The sequence below is a fragment of the Pithys albifrons genome, chromosome 33 (assembly GCF_047495875.1).
Source record: "Pithys albifrons albifrons isolate INPA30051 chromosome 33, PitAlb_v1, whole genome shotgun sequence".
In the NCBI taxonomy this organism is placed as follows: domain Eukaryota; kingdom Metazoa; phylum Chordata; class Aves; order Passeriformes; family Thamnophilidae; genus Pithys; species Pithys albifrons.
The window spans coordinates 1,014,015-1,034,851 of record NC_092490.1 but is presented as its reverse complement, the minus strand read 5'-3'; the positions used below and the strand labels follow the sequence as shown (position 1 = coordinate 1,034,851).

The window sequence follows — 20,837 nt, the reverse complement described above, 5'->3', positions numbered from 1 at the left end:
TGACTCTCAAGGTTCCTGCCAGGGTTTTGGGGTGTGGGGAAGGTGAATCCTATGGAAGGGGGGCCATTCTGTCTCTGTGCTGTGGCCATGTGTGTTTTATGGGAGGGGGAGGCTGGGCACTAATTTGACTGGACAGAGTGGGCTGGGCTTGGGAAGTTTCTCCTCCTGAGTTTGTTTAGCCCAGTTTATGAGTTGTTTTCAGCATTTCTTCTTGGTAAAGTGTTGGGTTTTTTCCCCCCTTACATTTAGATGTGTTTCTCCACTTTCTCTGCATTGCAGAAACCTGAGTAGGGAATCCTGGGCAGGAGACTTCTCTCCACGGTGACTCCCTCTTGCAAATTATCTCAAACTGAGACACTGGTGTCTTTCTAGAGATAGATTTGAGAGTAGGAACCCCCAACCAATATGCTAAGATGTTGGTTTTTTACCCCAGAACAGGATTTCTCCTTTCCAAACATTGAAATGATGCAGAAGGAGGCTACAAGCAAGATGAGAATGCCCCGGTAGCCCCAGGCAGGTGAGGAGGAAGTCAGTGCCCGTTTGCCCCTCTCTTGTGCTGCATCTTCCAGCCCAGCATGGCCCCGGCTGCAGGACAACCCCGCTGCCGATGCCATCCTGCCAGGGCCGAGTTTGGGGGGATGTCCTTGGCCTTCCCTGTGGGTCGGAGGCAAATGCCCTGAGTGTCCTTGTTCCTTCCTGCCCCAGGCCCCGAGCTGCGCATGGAGAGCACGGAGGACAAGTACCCCAGGCAGAACTTCACAGCAGAGGCTGTTTTGAACAGTGCCACGGTGCAGGAAGTCTCTGGGGGGGGAAAGTCACGGGGATCCCACAGGAAGAGGAGCTCCAAGCCGAGCAAAGAGACATCCGAGGAGGAAACACCCAACGTGTCCGGGGAAGGCAGTCAAAGATTGAGCCAGAGCTCTGACCTGGTGGTGCAGCAGCAACTTCAGAGAAGGGAGAAGCGCTACAAGTGCTTGGAATGTGAGAAGAGCTTCAGCCAGAGCTCACATCTGATTCGCCATCAGCACATCCACATTGGGGAACAGCCTTATACATGTGAGGAATGTAGGAAGAGCTTCAATCAGAGCTCCACCCTTAAGCAACACAAGAAGATCCACACTGGGGAATATCCCTACGAGTGCTCTGAGTGTGGGAAGCGGTGTCGGACCAGCTCCAATCTTCTTGTTCATCAGCGCACACACACGGGGGAGAGGCCCTTCTGCTGCACCGACTGCGGAAAGAGATTCACCCAGAATTCCAGCCTCCTCATTCACCGGCGTATCCACACTGGAGAGAGGCTTTACCAATGTAGGGAGTGTGGGAAAGGCTTTAGACAGAACTCTGAGCTTGTCATCCACCAGATGATCCACACTGGGGAGAGGCCCTACGAGTGTTCCGAGTGTGGGAAGAGGTTTCAGACCAGCTCACTTCTCCTTGTACATCAGCGAATACACACCGGGGAGAGGCCTTTCCGCTGCACCGACTGCGGGAAGAGATTTAACCAGAACTCCAACCTCATCACCCACCGTCGTATCCACACTGGAGAGCGGCCATACAAGTGTGACTAGTGTGGGAAGAGCTTCACCACCAGCTCCAACTTGACCAAACACCAACGCACTCACCAGTAATGGAAGCCCTGTGCGTGCCCAAATGTGGGAAGAGCTTTGTCTGCTGCTCCAACACCATCACCTATCTCCAGACCCACGTTTTGAACAGAACTCATGAACCATATTCCCAGTGATCCACGTTAGGAACACACCTGGCTGGTGTTCTCCTCATCCTCCTGGTTCTCTGTGGGCACTTGAATTTACACAGGGGGAGGAACATCCATGGTGTCATGGGTTTAGTTAGGCCCAGATTTAGGCTTTCTTTTCTAGTGCAGACCTTGGACAATCAGCTGACTTGAACCAGGTCAGGCCAGTTGACTTCTACAGACCAATGATATTGCCTACCATATTCTGACGTCATCTCAGATAGAAAAAGAGAGGGACGAGGGGTCTTTCTGCTGGATGAGCAAAGACTTGGGGTGAAGGTCAGAGCTCCTGGGGAGAGACCAAGGCCCTCCAGCATTTTATTATCTTTTCTAGGGAAGTAGAATTTTTTTCCTATTTCTCTTGCTACCTTTTATTCTTAGTGTGTAGTTTGTATTTTATTTGGGTTTTTCTTTTTCTCTCTATTCTGTTTAATACACCAAAATCTACTGAACTATGGTCTGTTGTTTGTTTGTTGGGGTTTTTTTGGGGTGGGAGGAGGGTGGGGGAGGAGGAGGGACTTTTCCTCTGAAATGCTTAATTGGCATTTTGCTAAGTCAGAACCATCCCACATGGGGACAGAGACTGATGTGTGAAATTCATTGGGAAGGGGGATTTGCTGACTTTTGAACATAAAAATCTCCCCTGCTCTCACTTAGTTCTTCCGGTTGCCAAAAGCAATCCTGAATGGGGTTTGAGATATTTTCCAAACTAAATAATTCTATAACTCTTATTCTCTAAAGGCCACCCAATCCAACCCCATATACATTCACATAATTCTTTTTTCTTTTTTTAAATTTATTTTATCCATCTTCAAAACTTAAAATCACGTGAAATTGTGGTTAAAATAAAGAAATCTAACAAAGACATCTAAATTTCCACCATTTTCTTTGGAATTAGGACAGGAATTTGGGGTTCAAAGGGATATTCAGGAAGATTTCAGGGTTCTGTGGGGATTTCGTTTTTTTTCCTCATAACTGGAGGTGTCCAGACCGACTGACATTTCTCCATCATTTTGCAGTCCAGTATCTGAGAGGGATTGATCTGTCAGCTCATAACACCTCAATCCCACCCCAAAATGGCTCCATGCCAACTTGAAATGACTCAATCCCATCCCCAAATGGTTTAATCCAATTTGAACTCACCTGGGGAGAGTCAGCAGCAGGAGAAGGGGTGCTACAAACCCAGGAAAATGGGGTAAAATTGGGAGGGCTTGGCTGCAAATTGGGAGGGTTGGGATGGGACTTGGAGGGGAATGGGATGGGATTTGGGAAACGTGAGATGGGGCGTGTGGAAAAACTGAGGGAGCTTCTGTGGTGCCCTCCTGTCCTGAGGAGGGTAATGTGAGGGAGTGTGGGGGACATGTGACATCAGCACTTGGAGTGTGAACCCACAGAGAGGGACACAGGGAGCTCTTTCTGAGGGGATCCTGCTGCTTTGCAGCTGTTCAGGGGCCTTTAAATATCTTTTGAGGGTTTTGCTTCTTTTTTTCTTGGGCTAAGTTGACCCTCTTGCAATCAGGGGCATGAGATGACTCTATTGACGGAAAAATCCTGCTGTTTTACATCTTGTTTTAGTGGTTCTAAATGGCTCCTCAGAGTTCCTCCCCCCCGTCCTCCCTCATTCTGGGGGTTGCAGTGGCCCCCTGGCTCCACTGCTGCCTGAGGGGGGTTATAATCCCCAATTCTGCAGTGTTGGAAGTGGCTTGTGGGGGACCCACATTCATTTACAAGTTACCTGTAGGAGGGTGTCTCCCCTTCCTCCAGACCTGCTGGGCTGAGGCTGGGACCCCTCCCCACACAGGGAGCATCCACAGTATTTTGGGAGGGTATGGGAGTCACTGCGCACTGGGATCAGCCCAGCTGGTGTCACACAATGCCAGAATGTGATGAGTGGGAAGGGACCCACAAGGATCATGGAGTCCAAACCTCAGCCCTGCACAGGCCCATCCCCAAGAGTCACACCCTGTGCTCCAGAGCATCATCCAAACACTCCTGAAGCTCTGGCAGCCTTGGAGCTGTGCCCACTGCCCTGGGGAGCCTGTTCAGTGCCCACCGCCCTCTGGGGGAAGAACCTCTTTGGAAGGTCCAACCTGACCCTGCCCTGACACAACTGCAGGCCATTCCCTGGGTGCTGTCCCTGGTCCCCACAGAGCAGAGATCAGTGCCTGCCCCTCCTCTGCTCCTGCCCAGGAAGTTGTACCTCCAATGAGTTTTCCCCTCAGTCTCCTCTTGTGCATCTCAACATAAAAAGTGCCCCCAGCTGCTCCTCACACACTGCCACTACAGGCTCTTGCCCATCTTAGTTGCCTCCCTTTGATACTCTCCAATGGCTCAATCTCTTCCATCTGTTTTGGTGCCCCAAAGTTCCCCAATATTGCAAGGGATATAAATGCCAGGCCTGAGGGTTCTCAGGGGTCATTGTGACACTGCAGGGCCTCATGGAACCCAGGGGACACTGTGACACTGCAGGGAGTTCGAGAACCTAGAGGACATTGTGACACTTCAGGGCCACCTGGAACCCAGGGCACATTGTGACACTTCAAGGCCCAAAGCACACTTTGACACTGCAGGGCCCAGGGCACACTGTCACACACACACAACCAGCCAGCCCTGCCCGAGCTCGGCAGCAGCACAGAGGGCACTGCCCAACCCTGGCACCCCTGGCGCCACAAGAGGAGCCCACCTGGGCCTCTCTGTGTCCAGCACCAAAGCAGACACAGCCCTGGCACAAGAGGCAGCTGCAGATGCTCCTCACTCTGCCCAGCAGGGCACACACACGCACCCCCCGGCACAGCAGGAGTCACATCCAGCTGCTCCTGAGCCAGCACAGGGCAAACCCCTGTGCCCCTCCAGGCCTGCACAGCTCCTTCTGTCCCGCCATCACCTCGGGCAGCTGCCCTGCAGCTCTGGGGCTGCTCCCTGTCACTTCTCATCCTGAAACTGGAGGTCAGGACTCCAGCAGATCCCTTCTCTCTTCCCACTCGTGATGATGCCACATACCCTGTGGGGTGGGTGCAACAGTCACAGTAGAACAACTGGCAGCACAGGGGCAAACCCATCTGGGCTGCTGCCTTGTGGCAAAGGTATCAGCGCCCAGGTGGAGCACCTGCAGTGAAGGGGTGTCCTGGGGGTGCTCCTGTACCCAAGAGTCAGGCCCTGAAGAACAGCAGAAAAACCAGCAGGTGGCTCAGGCTGCTGTCATTGAAGGGACTCAGGTGCCTTGACATTGGCAGCACAAGGGGGAATTATTTCTGGCTCCCTGGGCCCAGGAAAACCTCGGGCCATCAAGACAGAGATGGAACATTTGGATGGCTTGTGATTGAGGGGTGGGCTTAGCCATGGGCACTGTTGCACAGGGTATCCATGGATGTGAAATGTGCTGCAGTTACACAGGCCAAGCAGGTGGAGCCTCTCTGGGATGGAGGACAATGGTTAGAATAGAAATAAGGGCAGGCCTGGCAGACTGACTGGATCACACTGCCCCAAAACGTTCACAGCAAGGGCCATATGCTTATGGTAGTGGAAACAAGCACAGGAAGACTGGAAAGATCCCCTGTGTCCCATGGCACTGCCTGGAACTCTGTAGTGGGCCTGGAAGAGGAAATCTGATGGTGACATGAGACCCCTGAAAAAGTTTAATCGGATCATGGAACTCCTTTCCAAAACAACCTGACAGACATCTGGGCCAAAGAACCTTGCCTGAGTGGGTGAATCCCATGCCCTGCCATGCAGCAGCCTCTGGGAAGATCCAAGGGTGCAATGGACAGGGAAAGGGCACACGGAGAGCAGTGGGTGGTGGGACCTGCAAACATTGGGATGCACGTTTAGCAAAGGCCACCAGGTCAGTCCACACTGGGGGAATCTGCCAATAAGATTGGGCCTGCCCAATAAAATTATTTAGGTCATGTAGAAGGGGATAAAATTCCTGTAGTGCCCATTTCAACATGCTAGGAAAAACAGTCTGAGTTGTCTGTGTGGGGCTTCACCTCCAGCTGGGCCCCAAACCAGGACACCAGGGAGTTCTCCCTGTAGGCACAGAAATGCTCCCTTGCTCTTCTCCAGGACATCCCCTTCCCCAGGTGAGTGAGTCCACTCCAGCCTGAGCAGTCGGTCCTGGCTCCCACCCTGTGATCCCTGCAGGGCCCTGAGCTGGAAGTGCTGCCCTGCAGAGGGAGGGGCTGTGCTGTCCTGGGGCCATATCACAGGTCCAAAGGGAAAGAAACTTGAGGAAAAGCAAAGGACAGAGAGGAATGAAGACAGACTCCTCTGACAAAGTCACACCAGTTTTCAGATAAATGTCCCCCAGATAGAAATGCATTTCCTTCCTCTGGTCTGTGCTGGCTGAGGGTGGTGTGAGCAGCAGGAGCTCTGCCCATGTGCTGCCAAGGCCTCAGCTTTGCTCTGCTGCTCTGGGGACATGGAGCTGGTTTGTGACAGCTCTGATCATCATGAGGCAGGTCAAATGTAACCCACCTTTTATAAAATTATCACCCTTTTTGCTCTAACTCTGCAGCAGAGAGTCTGAACATGTCCTTGGAATAATTTTCTCTGTGTTTTTATATTTTCAACCACAATTCATTGAGAATATTCTACCTAAGGTTATGAATTTTCATGCTTTTGACTGAAAATATGAAAAGCCTTGAGAGAAGACATGAGGCAAAGAGGCTCAGGTCTCTGTGGCTTAGAGCAGAGCCAGGAGAGCTCCAGTGTTCATCATTCTGTTTCCCATCTGCTCTGAGCTTTCCCTGGTGCTCCATTCACATTGAGTTCACACAAAGAAATCTTGAAAAATATAACCCCACAAGTGCCTGTGCTGTGCTGAGAGCAGGGCAGTGCTGCTTCCAAGGGCAGATCTGGAATACCTCCTCAGTGCCAGCCCAGAGGTGCAGCTGGGATGGACAGAGCAGGACATGAGCCCTCCTGGAGAGATTTCCTTGGTTTATTCACCACTTTGAGAATTTGATTTGGAGTTTCATTCCCTCCACCTGAACTCAGATATTAATTTGTATGTGCCAGTTCCCAGCCAGACATGCCAGATCAGAGGACTGGAAGAAGAGGATGCTTCCCTTTCACGTAGGTCGTGCTTTAATGTCCTCCCTGAAATGTGCCCTGGGAACTGTCTGGGGTTGGTGTGGGGGCTGTGAGAAGTCCCAAGTTCGGCAGCAGCCCCTGAGCGAGACAAGTAGCCCCCTCAGGGGATGCTCCTTCCCCACAGCCCTTGTCCCGAGCCCTGTCAGCAGCTCCCTGGGCTGGCTGAGATCTGCCCCTGGCAGGCAGCAGAGTCCCTGCCCCAGCACAGCACCCTGGGCTGCAGGACCGTGCTCTGCCCCCACAGCCATGGGCAGCCCTGGCTGCACCCCCCGGCTCCACAGCTATTCCAAAATGCCCCCCAACAGCCCCCTCCTCACACATCCCATCAGCTGGGGCTGGGTAGCTTTGGGAGATGCCTCCAGGCACTCCCCAGGGCACCGGGCATAGCCCCAAGCCTGACAGAGTTCGAGAAGTGTTTGGATGATGCTCTGGGGCACAGGGTTTAAAGGTTATGCTGGAAGGGAGAAATTAACCTGAGTCAAGAAAGTTCTAAGTTGGAGATGCAATTTACTAGAAAGATTACAAGAAATGCAATGATACAGAGAAAAGCTTGTTTCAGCCCTCAATAAACCAATTGTAGAACCCATCCCGCTGGGGCATGAACATTATGGTCTTCATTAGCCCCTGTGCTGAGTGCCACGTGGTATCCCTGAATTCACAGGAAAAGGAAAGGAAACCTTTTGGTGAGGATGATGGTCGCAGTCTGGTCAAGAGTGGCTGTTGCAGTTCTGTTAAAGTCTTAGTCCCGCTCTGGATCCAAATAGTGATACCAGAAATGCCAATCCCTGAAGATTTGACATACTCAGGTTCAAGTGGGAATGCCCTGCACCTCACCCAGGCTGGGGACTTCAGCAGTGGGTGATTTGACCCTGTGAGTCATGGGATATTTTTAGAGTCTTTGATGGTCTGGGTCATTGCAGCTGCCTATTGTTCCAGCCCCTAATGGCCCATTAGCAGAGATGAGCCCTCAGGGTGGGTGTGAATGTGTTGATGCCTCCCCAGAGGGGAGTTATCACAGCTGAGTCGTTGGTGTGAAGACACAAACATTCCTGTGCCTCCCAGGGTTCTCTCACACCCAGCTTGTACTCTGAGGGCTTGGGTGGGCTCTGTATTTATACTGATAAATGTATAAATTTGGAATTTTTTCACATCTTCCAAAATGCAGCTCTGTTCCTTGTCTTCTGTAGGGACTCCTGAACTCTTGGAAAATTTGTCTCAGCTTCTCTCTGAGGGAGGTTTTGAGATTCCTTCCGCAGGAACTTTTGGAGAACATGGCTGTGCTGTGCAGCCAATGAAAAGAAAATATTTTGTTGTCCTTTAAAAAATTTTTAGCCACCCTTCTGCCCCTGGGGTGGAGGTGGCAGGAGAAAATGTGGAGAATGAAGGAGTGGTTACACAGAAATCTGAAATAATCCTGTTATTAAAAGATGCAGAGAAAAAAATAGGGTGGATCCATGATGGCCCATTAGGAGAGGTGAAAATCTCCAGGCCATGTGTGGGAATTGTCTCAGTGCTCCCGGGGGGGAGTTATCACAGCTCAGTCCCTGTGCAAGGCCAAGGAAAACACACCTACCTGGAGCCTGAGCTGGCAGGTGTGCACACCCTCAGAACCTTGGGGGTCACTTTGCACATCATCAGCTCCACCTGCACTGTCTGAGTCATCAGCATTCCAGCCTTTCACACCTGGGCACACATTCTTCTGCCAGGAGAACAGGACCACCCTTATTTAATCTCAAATTCCCCTCCCACTCCCAATTAGCAGGCATTTTGGGGGAACAGAGCAAAGAGAAGGAGGATACCAGAAGTTTTGTGTCACCCAGGACATTATCCACCACTCTATTCCCTTTTCTTTTTTTTTCCCTTTTCCCCAGTATACCCTGAATAACACATTAACTCTGCACCTCTATATCCAATATTATACACAAATAGGAACAATGGAACAGACAGTTTTACACCAAAAATAGGTCCTCTTCAGGTACACACCATGTTTCCCTATTTTTCTGAATTACCCACCAAGTGCAACTTTGTCGTGGAGCAAAATCAATCCCACAGATGGGTTTGCCTTTGCTTGAGACAGGACTGATCCACACGGTTTCCCCTGACACACCTCTCAGGTGCACTGTGGGGACTTTCTCTCCATCTGTGCTGTGAAGGGGCTCTGATTGGGGTTATCATCCACTTATTAAAATTATTAGAAATGTCTCTGCCCAAATTAAGGTGCAAAGAGGACCAGATGCCAAAGTGAAGAGGATGGATTTTATTTAAGAGTAAATGTGAGGCAAAGGAAGAGAAATAGAAAGAAATAGGAAAAAGGAGAGGGGGAGGGAAAGAGGGTGAGAGAGAAAAGTTAAAAGAGGAAATGTATCCCCACTCCATGGAACCCAGTGGTGTCCTGTGGCTCTGGATCTGCTGTCTCCTTGGTGCTGAGGGTCCCCCAAAACAGAGTCCAGGTCGATTTTTCTGGGATTTTCTTCTCTGTCACAATTTACCTTCACAACATTCCTTTCCAAATAATGTTCCACAAAGCTGCACCCACAACTGAGAAATGTCAGTGGTGCAGAGTGCAAGTATTTCCTAAAATGGTTACAGGTCTTGGGAGCTGGGAAAAGGTTTTTCTGTATTTTATCCTTGTCCCATTTGCAGTCCAAAGCTGAAACTCCTTCTGATTTAGGAAGGGGGTCTCAATCATTTCCCATGGAATAGTTTCTTTTATTCTGTTAAAACCTTTTAGATCTCATGTCAAAATCTCTGAAAGGTTTAGACAAATCATCATGATACATCCGACGTCTTATGAAGGGGAACTGGGAAGGTTGATACCTATTTGTATGATTTCAAACATGCAAATCACTTGTGCCAACTCCCAAATTAAACTGGATTGTCTTTTTTAGTTCTCAAGTGATTGAATTTAAAGTATCTCTCCATAAGAGAAGACTGAGAGATTATTCCACTTCATTCTTTTATTTTTAGTATAATCAAAAAATAAGCTAGAAAAATTAAATAAGATTTCATCAAAATGTTTGTTTTATACAGGACTGCTAATATTTGATCTCCAATTAATCCCTCTCAATGAAAACACCAAGAAACCATGAGAAAAAATATTTAGAAGAAGTACAGGAAAATTTAAATTTTTGTTGGTTCCACACAGCTCCATCTCACCTGTTGGCAGGTCCCTATAAAAAGAGAAGTGAAAATTTCACCCAGTAGAGACGGATTATTCAAAGACAGGCTGGGATAATGCTCCTAAAGCAGCAACTTCAGTCTGAAATGTTGACAGTCACAAGGTGACACATCCTGAGGGAAAGGTGCTCATCACCCCTTGGCTGCTTTCTGTGAGCCTTCTCCTGCAGATCTGCTGGCAGTTCCCCCAGTCCCAGCTGGTTCCTTTGATCTTCAGTGGGGAGTGCTGGAATTCCTGGAAAAAGAAAACTATACAAACAACCCTAAAAAAGCTACTCCTTAGTGAATCATGTGGTTCAACTGCATGAACTTGGGATCTCTCAGGTGCAGTTTTAACTCCTCTTCCATGCAGTGCTCTCTGCACTGCTGTTGTTGTTTCCCCCATCTTTTCAGGGGGTCTCCTCCCACTAATTTCCTGTTCAGAGGCAGTGAGACTGCTTGTAAAAATTCAATAAGATCTGCCCCTTGTGCTGGGTTTCTTTGAGGGTTCTCAGGAGGCTTCTGCTCCTCCCCCTGGAGCCATGAACTGACCTTATCAGTTGGGCAGATAACACGTGCTCTGTTTGCTCCAGTGGTTTAACTTTGTGCCATCTGGGAAGTGGCTCCAGCCCCTCAGCATCCCACTGCATTAATAGTGACTGGATTTCCATCTCCCCTGATCCAGGGCCAGGCTTTGATATCTTGGGAGCCGCACACGGTGCCAGTTTAGCAGCAGTTTGCTGACCCTGGCACACAGTGGTTGTTTCAGCTTTAATTAAGGCTCAATCTGCTCCTTCCTCATCATCAGCTGTCAGTGCAAACCTGATGTTTTGCTCTTTCTCACAACAACAGACTGGCTCACTGTCTCTCAGCTGCTCCCCTGAACACAGGAAGTTTGAGTTACAAGGCTTTGTTACGGGTTCTACATCCTGCAAATCTCCCTGGAAGATTCTCCCTCTCTCCTGCACATTCCAAAGCTCCACCTGAAACTTTCAGACATGCCCATGCTCAGCAGCAAAGCAGTGCCACCATTTGCAGCCTGTCTTGGAGCTCAGCAGCAAGCAATGCTCCTGGTGCAGCCTTTTGGCCTAGTTCTTCCTTTTTCTGGAAATACATTTTTTTTCTGACTCTTGCAAAGACAGGATTATTTCAGATTTCTGTGTAACCACTCCTTCATTCTCCACATTTTCTCCTGCCACCTCCACCCTAGACCATAAGAGATATTAAGAAATTTTTAGATGAAGGACAACAAAATATTTTCTTTCCATTGGCTGTCCATGAGGGCCATGCTCTGTAAAAGCTCCTGCAGAAGGAACCACAAAACCTCCCTCAGAGAGAAGCTGAGGCAAAGTTTCCCAGATTTCAGGACTCCCTACAGAAGAGTCCTCAGTCTTCACAGGTCCCTCAGAGGAAGTTGTGCTGCTGTCAAAGGCACTTTGGGGCAAGAACATAACGCTGGTCTCACTGCAATAAAATAACAGCACGTCCTGGTTTTCTGGTCTTCTCAGGGGTGAGGATCCAGCAAAATGTAGAGTCCAATGGATTAATACACTGGCCCAGTTACAGGGGCTGGGAGCAATATGGACTACGTGGGGATAACCCAAACTGTGGATTCTGCACACTCTGTGGCCTTTCTGATGAACTGTTAATAATGGATCATTTGCAGTAGCTGCCCAGGGCACAGCAGAACCTTTTTCATGCTTTTAGTTTTAATCTCATCAATAATCCACTTTTTAAACACTTTTGAATGAATACTGAAGAAAAGTAAAAACAAAATCAGGGTGAGTACAGTGCTGGTTGTGCCATGCTCATTCTTTTGGCTACATACCCATCTGGTAGCAGTCACCAGTGTCTTCTCTTCCAGACCACAGAATGAAAGAGAAATTCAGAAAGTGGACCTGTGGCAAACATCATGGTCTCATAGCAGTATCATTCAACCCAGATGCAATTTAAAACATCAAGACAAGGATTTCTAACCAAATTCATGTACAGATCTATTCTTCAGGAATGTGTGTTCTTTTAAATCCTGACCTGAATTTTCAGGCTCCAGAACAAAACTTCTCCTTTTATCCAAGACATAGTACAGCAGTTTCAGGTTACACAAATTCCTCACTGCTCAGAAACACACTAATAGCAAAGAAGTTATCACCTAAAGCAAGGTTGAACTAAGACAGGAACCCTTCTGGCAGGTGAAAGACTGCTGCTTTATTCACTTAGCTTTAGAATCTTTTAACTTGTAGTTCATTCCCAAAGAAGATGATGGAAGAACTCCAGCCCATTTCCAAGTGTTACAAATCTGTATACGGTACCACATTGAACTTCTATAATGAAGGTCGAAAATGACTTCCAAGTGTGAAAGATTCCCAGGTATGTTGATAGACAAGGAACAGAGCTGCATTTTAGAAGATGTGAAAAAAAACCACAAATTTATACATTTATCAATATTATCTTAAGGCCCACCCAAGCCCTCTGGCTACAATCTGAGTGTTTGAGAACCCTGGGAGGCACAGGAATGTTTGTGCCTTCACACCAATGAGTCACCTGTGATAACTCCCCTCTGGGGAGGCATCAACACATTCACACCCACACTGAGGGCTCATCTCTGCTAATGGGCCATTAGGGGCTGGAACAATAGGCAGCTGCAATGACTCACACCATCAAAGACTCCAAAAATATCCCATGACTCCCAGGGTCAAATCACCCATTGTGGAAGTACCCAGCCTGGGTGAGGTGCAGGGCATTCCCACTTGAACCTGAGCATGTCAAATATTCAGGGATTGGTATTTCTGGTACCACTATTTGGATCCAAAGAGGGACTAAGACTTTAACAGAACTGCAACAGCCACTCTTGACCAGACTGTGACCATCATCCTCACCAAAAGGTTTCCTTCCCTTTTACTGTGAATTCAGGGATACCACGTGGTATTCAGCACAGTGGCTAATGAAGACCATAATGTCCTTGTTCTAGTAGGATGGGTTATAAAATTGGGTTTTTTGAGTGTTCAAACAAGTTTTCCTCTGTATCATTGCATCTCTTGTAATCTTTCTAGTAAATTGCATATCCAACTTATAACTTTCTTGACTCAGGTTCATTTCTCCCTTACAGCATAACCTTTACCCCTGTGCCCCAGAGCATCACCCAAACACTCCTGGACTCAGAGAAGGACTTTTGAAAATTCAGGGAGGGAAAATGGAAGAGAGCAAAGTGGTAACCCCATGGGAAAAGCTCTCCCTACTTCCCCCTCTCTCACCTCCTCATGCGGACCAGATTTTGCTCAGCCCAGAAAGGCTAAAAAACAGCTTCTCCTGAGCAACAACTCTACATATCCAAAGACAGCATTCCAGGCCTCTTGGGGCCAGAGATATCTACCACAAGAGCCAGAGAATCAGAAGGAAAAAAACAAGGTAGAAACTGTTTTTCCCCACAGGGTATCTCAGCAAAAATGTGGCTTCTGGTTGTAAACTTTTTCTTTGCTTCTAAAAGCAACCTTGGCTTTTCCCAAACCTCTTTCTGCACCTGTTAGCAATTAAATAAAAAAAAAAAAAGAAAAAAAAGAAAAAAAAAAAAAGAGAAACATGACTTGGTATAAACAACGCCCTTACAAAAGTTTTAATTTCGTTTGGGGAAAATATTTGAACCAAAAGTGTTGGTTTTTTTTTTGTTCTCTGCACTACTTAAACGGATGAAACACATCCACATTGGGAACTGCCCTGCAAGTTATTGGAATATGGAAAGAGATTTCAGAGCAGCTCACATCTCCTCAAGCATCAGTGGACAAAGGCGGTAAAGACTTGATAACCAAAATTCCTTGTGAGCCCTGTTTAGCAGAGACCTGCTGACCCACGTTCCAGGTGCTCCATGTTGGGCACAGAACTGGTGACCCACGTTCCAGGTGATCCATGTTGGGCACAGATTGCTGATCCACATTCAGGGGTTCCATGCTGGGAAGTGCATTGGATTTTCATGGCCAGGTTTTGGTAGTGGGGGGGCTTCAGGGTTGGGTTCTGTGAGCAGCTGCCAGAAGCTTCCCCCATGTCCAGCACCTGACCTGACCCATGAAGGTGAGGGTGACACAAATACATTTTAATCCACCCCATGGGAAAGGTTAGATTTACTTTATCAATATATCTGTAGATGTAGGGTTTAGAACAGTTTTGTGTGCATGGAAAGTAGGTTTGGAGCAGTTTTGGTTCTTGTCTCTAGTGATAGAAAAGCATAAAAATCCCACTTTCCTTCCCTGGCTCCAAGCCAAGCCTGTCCCCTCCAGGGGTGGGTGTTCCCCCCTCTGCTCCTGGGTGGTTCCTTTGCCCATGGGTAGCAAAGCACCCACTGCTTTTGCAGCTGGAGAGTGTTGGAGCCCTGAACCATCAACATTCCAGTCTCTGCCAGCTTTGCACCCCAAAAGCTGGGAAGGGTCGATCTGTCTCCTCAAAGCAGCCCAATCCCACTGAAAATGGTCAATCCCACCGACAATGGTCAATCCCACCCCAAAATTATCATTGTTCTTATTTTCTCTCTGGAATTCTGTGGCAGCCAGTGCCAAACCTCATCTCTCAGCAGGCTGAGGCTTGGTCTTGCACTTCTGCCTTTGCTGAGCAAGAACATTTTCAGTGTTTAATGAGTGTTTATCATTCCTCACAGGAGGGAGGACACTGAACCCTTCCACGAAAAGAGAAAACTAGTATAAAAAATTCAGAGAATACTGAAAGAAAGAAATAACTTTTGCTCTCATTTGTCTTTCCGTTTACTTCTCTTCTGCTTTCCTATAATCAATGTTATCCACAACAGCAAGTCTGTAGGTGATGGCCAAAAAAAAGCATCGAGAATGAAAATCATTTAATAAACCTAAATCAAAAATGAGGGATTTGAAACTCTCTCAGATGAGCACAGTTCAGAAAACGGCTCCTCAGTCAATTAGAAATCTTGGCTGATGCTGCTCATTGTGTACCTGAAAATTTTAAATAAAAAATTAAAAATTGTCTTACATGTCCTAGTTTAGTAGGTGGGACCAGTTTATCCCTGTGTGGATGATCAAAGCTGTGTATTCCACAGCCTCTATTCATTTCCCAAAAACTGTTAACAATGGAGCATTTGCAGCAGCTGCCCAGGGCACAGCTGACCCCTCAGGCTGGGAGCTGGGTGTGAAAGACATGTGTGAGATAAGAGCTGGGATAACTCCCCTGCAGGGAGTCGTTAGCACCTTGACACCCAGCCTGAGGGGGCGTGGCTGCTAATGGGCCATCAAGGGTTCCAAAGTACCCCCTGACTCCCAGAGTTAATCACCCATTGTGTGACTCCCCGCCCAGGGGGAGGGACTGGCTGCTCCCTGGGGTACATATCCTGGGGGAAGACCTCAGGGGACATTCGTTGGATTGAGAGGAGGACCAACACCTTGACAGGAGGAGACCACCACCTTCCACCAGTCTGTGACCACCACTCTCCACCAGACTGCAACTGTCAGCTGCACCAACAGGTTTGCCACTTTGCACTTTTCCTTTGGACTTGGGGGAGCCACACAGGGTTCAGCACAGGGGTTAACAAACTCCTTTGTGCTTGTGCCCCAGGGGGCTGGGTTATACTGTAGGGCTTTTGTGGGTTAAACCCAATTTTTCACTTTGTGCCATTGCATTTCTTGTAATACTTTCATCAAATTGTAACTCTGACTTACAATCTCCTTTGTGTTGTGTTCATTTCTCCTGCCAGTTTCCCTTTAAACCAGCACAGCTCCCCACTTGGAGCTTCCACCACCCTCTGGAAGGATCTGAGCTGTGACCACCACTGGGACAGGACCAAAGACACCACTGGGTGAGGACCACTGGCTTGACTGCCTGTCCCAGCAGCACAGCCTGACTGCAGTGCTGACTCTCAAGGTTCCTGCCAGGGTTTTGGGGTGTGGGGAAGGTGAATCCTATGGAAGGGGGGCCATTCTGTCTCTGTGCTGTGACTACATGTGTTTTATGGGGTGGGGGGAGGCTGGGCAGTCACTTGACTGGACAGAGTGGGCTGGGCTTGGGAAGTTTCTCCTCCTGAGTTTGTTTAGCCCAGTTCATGAGTTGTTTTCAGCATTTCTTCTTGGTAAAGAAGATGTGTTTCTCCACTTTCTCTGCATTGCAGACACCTGAGTAGGGAATCCCAGACAGGAGACTTCTCTCCACGGTGACTCCCTCCTGCAAATTATCTCAAACTGAGACACTGGTGTCTTTCTAGAGATAGATTTGAGAGTAGGAACCCCCAACCAGTATGCTAAGATGTTTTTTTTTTACCCCAGAACAGGATTTCTCCTTTCCAAACATTGAAAGGATGCAGAAGGAGGCTGCGAGCAAGATGAGAATGCCCCGGGAGCCCCAGGCAGGTGAGGAGGAAGTCAGTGCCCCTTTGCCCCTCTCTTGTGCTGCATCTTCCAGCCCAGCATGGCCCCGGCTGCAGGACAACCCCGCTGCAGACGCCGTCCTGCCAGGGCCGGGTTTGGGGGGATGTCCTTGGCCTTCCCTGTGGGCCGGAGGCAAATGCCCTGAGTGTCCTTGTTCCTTCCTGCCCCAGGCCCCGAGCTGAGCACGGAGAGCACCGAGGGCAAATCCCCCCGGCAGAACTTCACAGTAGAGGCTGATTTGAACCGTGCCATGGTGCAGGAAGTCACTGGGGAGAAAAAACCATGGCGATCCCACAGGAAGAGGAGCTCCAAGCCGAACCAAGAGACATCCGAGGAGGAAACACCCAACGTGTCCGGGGAAGGCAGTCAGAGATTGAGCCAGAGCTCTGACCTGGTGGTGCAGCAGCAACTTCAGAGAAGGGAGAAGCGCTACAAGTGCTTGGAATGTGAGAAGAGCTTCAGCCAGAGCTCACATCTGATTCGTCATCAGCACATCCACACTGGGGAACGGCCTTACACATGTGAGCAATGTGGAAAGAGCTTCAATCAGAGCTCCACCCTTAAGCAACACAAGAAGATCCACACTGGGGAATATCCCTACGAGTGTTCTGAGTGTGGGAAGAGGTGTCGGACCAGCTCCAATCTCATCAGGCATCAGCGCACACATACGGGGGAGAGGCCCTTCCCCTGCATCGACTGCGGAAAGAGATTCAATAACAACTCCAACCTCATTGCTCACTGGCGTATCCACACCGGAGAGAGGCCTTATCTTTGTTGGGAGTGTGGGAAAAGCTTTAGGCAGAACTCTGAGCTTGTCATCCACCAGATGATCCACACTGGGGAGAGGCCCTACGAGTGTTCCGAGTGTGGGAAGAGGTTTCAGACAAGCTCAGCTCTCCTTGTACATCAACGCATACACACAGGGGAGAGGCCTTTCCGCTGCACTGACTGCGGGAAGAGATTCAATGTCAACTCCAACCTCATCACCCACCGGCGTATCCACACTGGAGAGCGGCCATACAACTGTGACGAGTGCGGGAAGAGCTTCACCCAGAGCTGTAACTTGACCACACACCAACGCACCCACAAGTAAGAGAAGCCCTGTGCGTGCCCAAATGTGGGAAGAGCTTTGTCTGCTCCTCCAACTCCATCACCCATCTCCAGAGCCACCTTTTGAACAGAACTCATGAACCACATTCCCAGTGATCCACGTTAGGTACACACCTGGCTGGTGTTCTCCTCATCCTCCTGGTTCTCTGTGGCACTTGAATTCACATAGGGGGAGGAACATCCATGGTGTCATGGGTTTAGTTAGGCCCAGATTTAGGCTTTGTTTTCTAGTGCAGGCCTTGGACAATCAGCTGACTTGAATCAGGTCAGGCCAGTTGACTTCTACAGGCCAATGGTATTGCCTACCATATTCTGACGTCATCTCAGATAGACAAAGAGAGGGAGGAGGGGTCTTCCTTCTTCTTCCTGCTGGATGAGCAAACACTTCGGTTGTAACTCAGAGCTCCTGGGGAGAGACCAAGGCCCTCCAGCAGTTTATTATTATTTCTAGGGAAGTGGAATATCTTTCTCTTTGCTCTTGCTACCTTTTATACTTAGTGTGTAGTTTGTATTTGATTTGCATTTTAATTTTTTATTCTATTTTGTTTAATAAACCAAATTCTATTGAACTATGGTCTGTTGTGGTTTGGGGTTTTTTGGGGGAAGGGGGATGGGGGACTTTTTCTTTTGAAATGATTACTTGGCATTTTGCTAAGTCAAAACCATCCCACATGGGGACACAGACTGATGTGTGAAATTATTTGGGAAGGGGGATTTGCTGACTTTTCACCATAAAAATCTCCCCTGCTCTCACTTAATTCTTCTGGTGGCCAAAAGCAATCCTGAATGGGGTTGGAGATATTTTCCAAACTAAATAATTCCATAATTCTAATTTTCTGTGGTTCTGCCTCTCTATAGGCCACCCAACCCAACCATATGCACCTTAACGCGACTCATTTTTTTATTATTATTATTTTATTTGACCGAAACTGGATGGACATGCCACCTGCAGGAGGGTATTCTCCCTTCCTCCAGGCCTGCTGGGGTGGGACTGGGAGCCCTCCCCACACAGGGGCCACCCACATTTCTTTTTGGGAGATGAGGATACTCATACACTGGGACCAGCCCAGCTGGTGTCACAAAATCCCTGAAAGTGCCACGTTGGAATGGGACCCACAAGGATCATCCAGTCCAACCCTCAGAGTCTCATCCCCAAGAGTCTCACCTTGTGCCCAAGAGCATCATCCAAACCATCCTCTGTCAGGCTTGGGGCTGTGCCCAGTGCCCTGGGGAGCTCCTGGAGGCATCTCCTAAAGCTGGCCCAGGCCCAGCTGATGGGATGTGTGAGGAGGGGGCTGTTGGGGGTCACTTTGGAATAGCTGTGGAGCCAGGGGTTTCAGCTAGGGGTGCCCACGGCGGTGGGGCAGAGCAGGGTCCTGCAGCCCAGGGTGCTGTGCTGGGGCAGAGACTCTGCTGCCTGCCAGGGGCAGCTCTCAACCGGCCCAGGGAGCTGCTGACAGGGCTGGGGACAAAGGCTGTGGGGAAGGAGCAGCCCCTGGGAGGGCTCCTTGTCTCCCTCAAAGGCTTCTGCAGGGCTCGGGACTGCTCACAGCCCTCACATCAACCCCAGACTGTTCCCAGGGCACATTTCAGGGAGGACATTAAAGCAAGACCTACATGAAAGGGAAGCATCCTGTTCTTTCAGTCTTGTGGCCTGGCATGTATGGATGGGCTATGGCACACAAAAATTAATATCTCCCTTTCAGGAGAAAGCACGGAAACTCCAAATCTGGTTCTCCAAGATGTGAACAAACCAGGGAAATCTCTCCAGAGCAGATGGAAAACAGTGTGATGGACACTGTAGCTCTCCAGGCTCTGCTCAAAGCCACATCGAGCTGAGCCCATTTGCCTCATGTCTTGTCTCAAGGCTTTTCATATTTTCAATCCAAAGAAATGTATAACCCTAAAAAGAACAGTCCCCATTCCACCCCAATTTTTTTGATCACACCCCTAAATTTCTTGATTCCATGCAGGGCTGGGATTGAGGCTGAGTTTGGGGGTCGGAGGGGCAGAACCAGCCTCAAGATTGGATTGGGAATGGGGACCCCTATTGGTCCCCCCTCCCTCCCCCCACTGGGTGACTTCTGAGGGGCCATCTCATGCCTAAAACCAGCTCTCAAAAGAAACCTCTGAGACCCAACTGGTGAGCTTGAGCAGTCAGACAGTCTATATCATGACTCCCTACATGGTCACAGCATGCTGAGTGCCCTGGGAATCAGTTCCCAAAGTGCACACAGAGGGATCTTCACTGCAGCTGATGTGTCAGCATGTCATCAGTATTCATTGTTCGTTCCCTGCATTCCTGTTACATATTCATGGCATTTCTCAACAGTTACCAGTATATCTGCATGTCCTTATCAAGTCTCTGACGGGACTTTCTGAGGGGGTTCTCTGAGCAATCCATAGTTAACATGACCCTGCCATTCCCAGGAGGGCAGTTCATGGACTGTTCATGGCTCAGGAGGAGACAGGTGGCTTCTTCTCTTCCCTCCCAGTTTCCAGACTTTCTCACTCAAAGCAAAGATTTTCCTTTCTCAAGGGGATGCAGAAAAAGGCACCTTTAAATCTAATCCTACCAGCTACTCTAGGTTATCATTTAAGAGGTTTCTCTCAAGTTCTAAACTAATCAATAATCTTTCCCTTTTCTTTCTTTATGGGTACCTGGATTTAGATTCTACAAACAAACCATGCTTAGCAAATTTCTCTGTTATTGGAACCAATCCAACTTGGCTTTCTAATTTCAGAGGATACTGGGTTTGCCTTACCAGCTCCTGCCTTAGGGGTAATTCTTATGAGTTCTGCCCTTTTTGACTTTCCTGTAATTCCACTGGCCCACACAACAGGAACAACTGCATGTTCAGCTTCAGCTGGGATGTGGCTGCTGACTGCAGGTATTTCCTGCCCAAGAAGAGCTGCTCCACTGACATGTGTAGTCTCAAAAATTATGATTTCAAAATACCCATTTTTTAAAATAAATTTCTTCCTCAGGTTTTCTAATTCATCTTTCTATAGAAAAGGTTTAGTGGAGTTTGGCAATAGAGGAACTCATGAATTTTCATTGTTTTCCCAATTCAAGCTCTGTCACGCCAATAACATCTCCAGTACCATTCCTCAATTCTCCTTCTATTGGGTTAAGAACTGAGGAAGTTGCCCCTTTGTCTGACCAATGCACGGGCAAACCAGACAGTGGGGACTGGAGCCCACACCTTTACCCAGACAGTGGAATCAACATCACACTGATGACTCAAAGTATTCTTTGATTTTTAAATTTATAGATTTTAGAAGTAGCTATAGTGAGCTATAGTGAATGTAGATTTTAGTGTGCCAGTATTTCTAGTAGCTTAAAGTTCAGTGTT

At 48.6% G+C, this 20,837-nt stretch overlaps 2 protein-coding genes across 2 annotated transcripts in view; one reads left to right on the top strand and one right to left on the bottom strand.

The window, feature by feature from the left end:
* The window catches only part of LOC139684162 (uncharacterized), a 1,455,962-nt gene that overhangs the window by 457,372 nt on the left and 977,753 nt on the right, over positions 1 to 20,837 (top strand). Inside the window, 2 exon segments of the mRNA XM_071579763.1 lie at positions 898 to 1,624; positions 16,789 to 17,478. Coding sequence (XP_071435864.1) covers positions 898 to 1,624; positions 16,789 to 17,478 — 1,417 coding nt within the window.
* The window catches only part of LOC139684161 (uncharacterized), a 1,434,678-nt gene that overhangs the window by 497,520 nt on the left and 916,321 nt on the right, over positions 1 to 20,837 (bottom strand).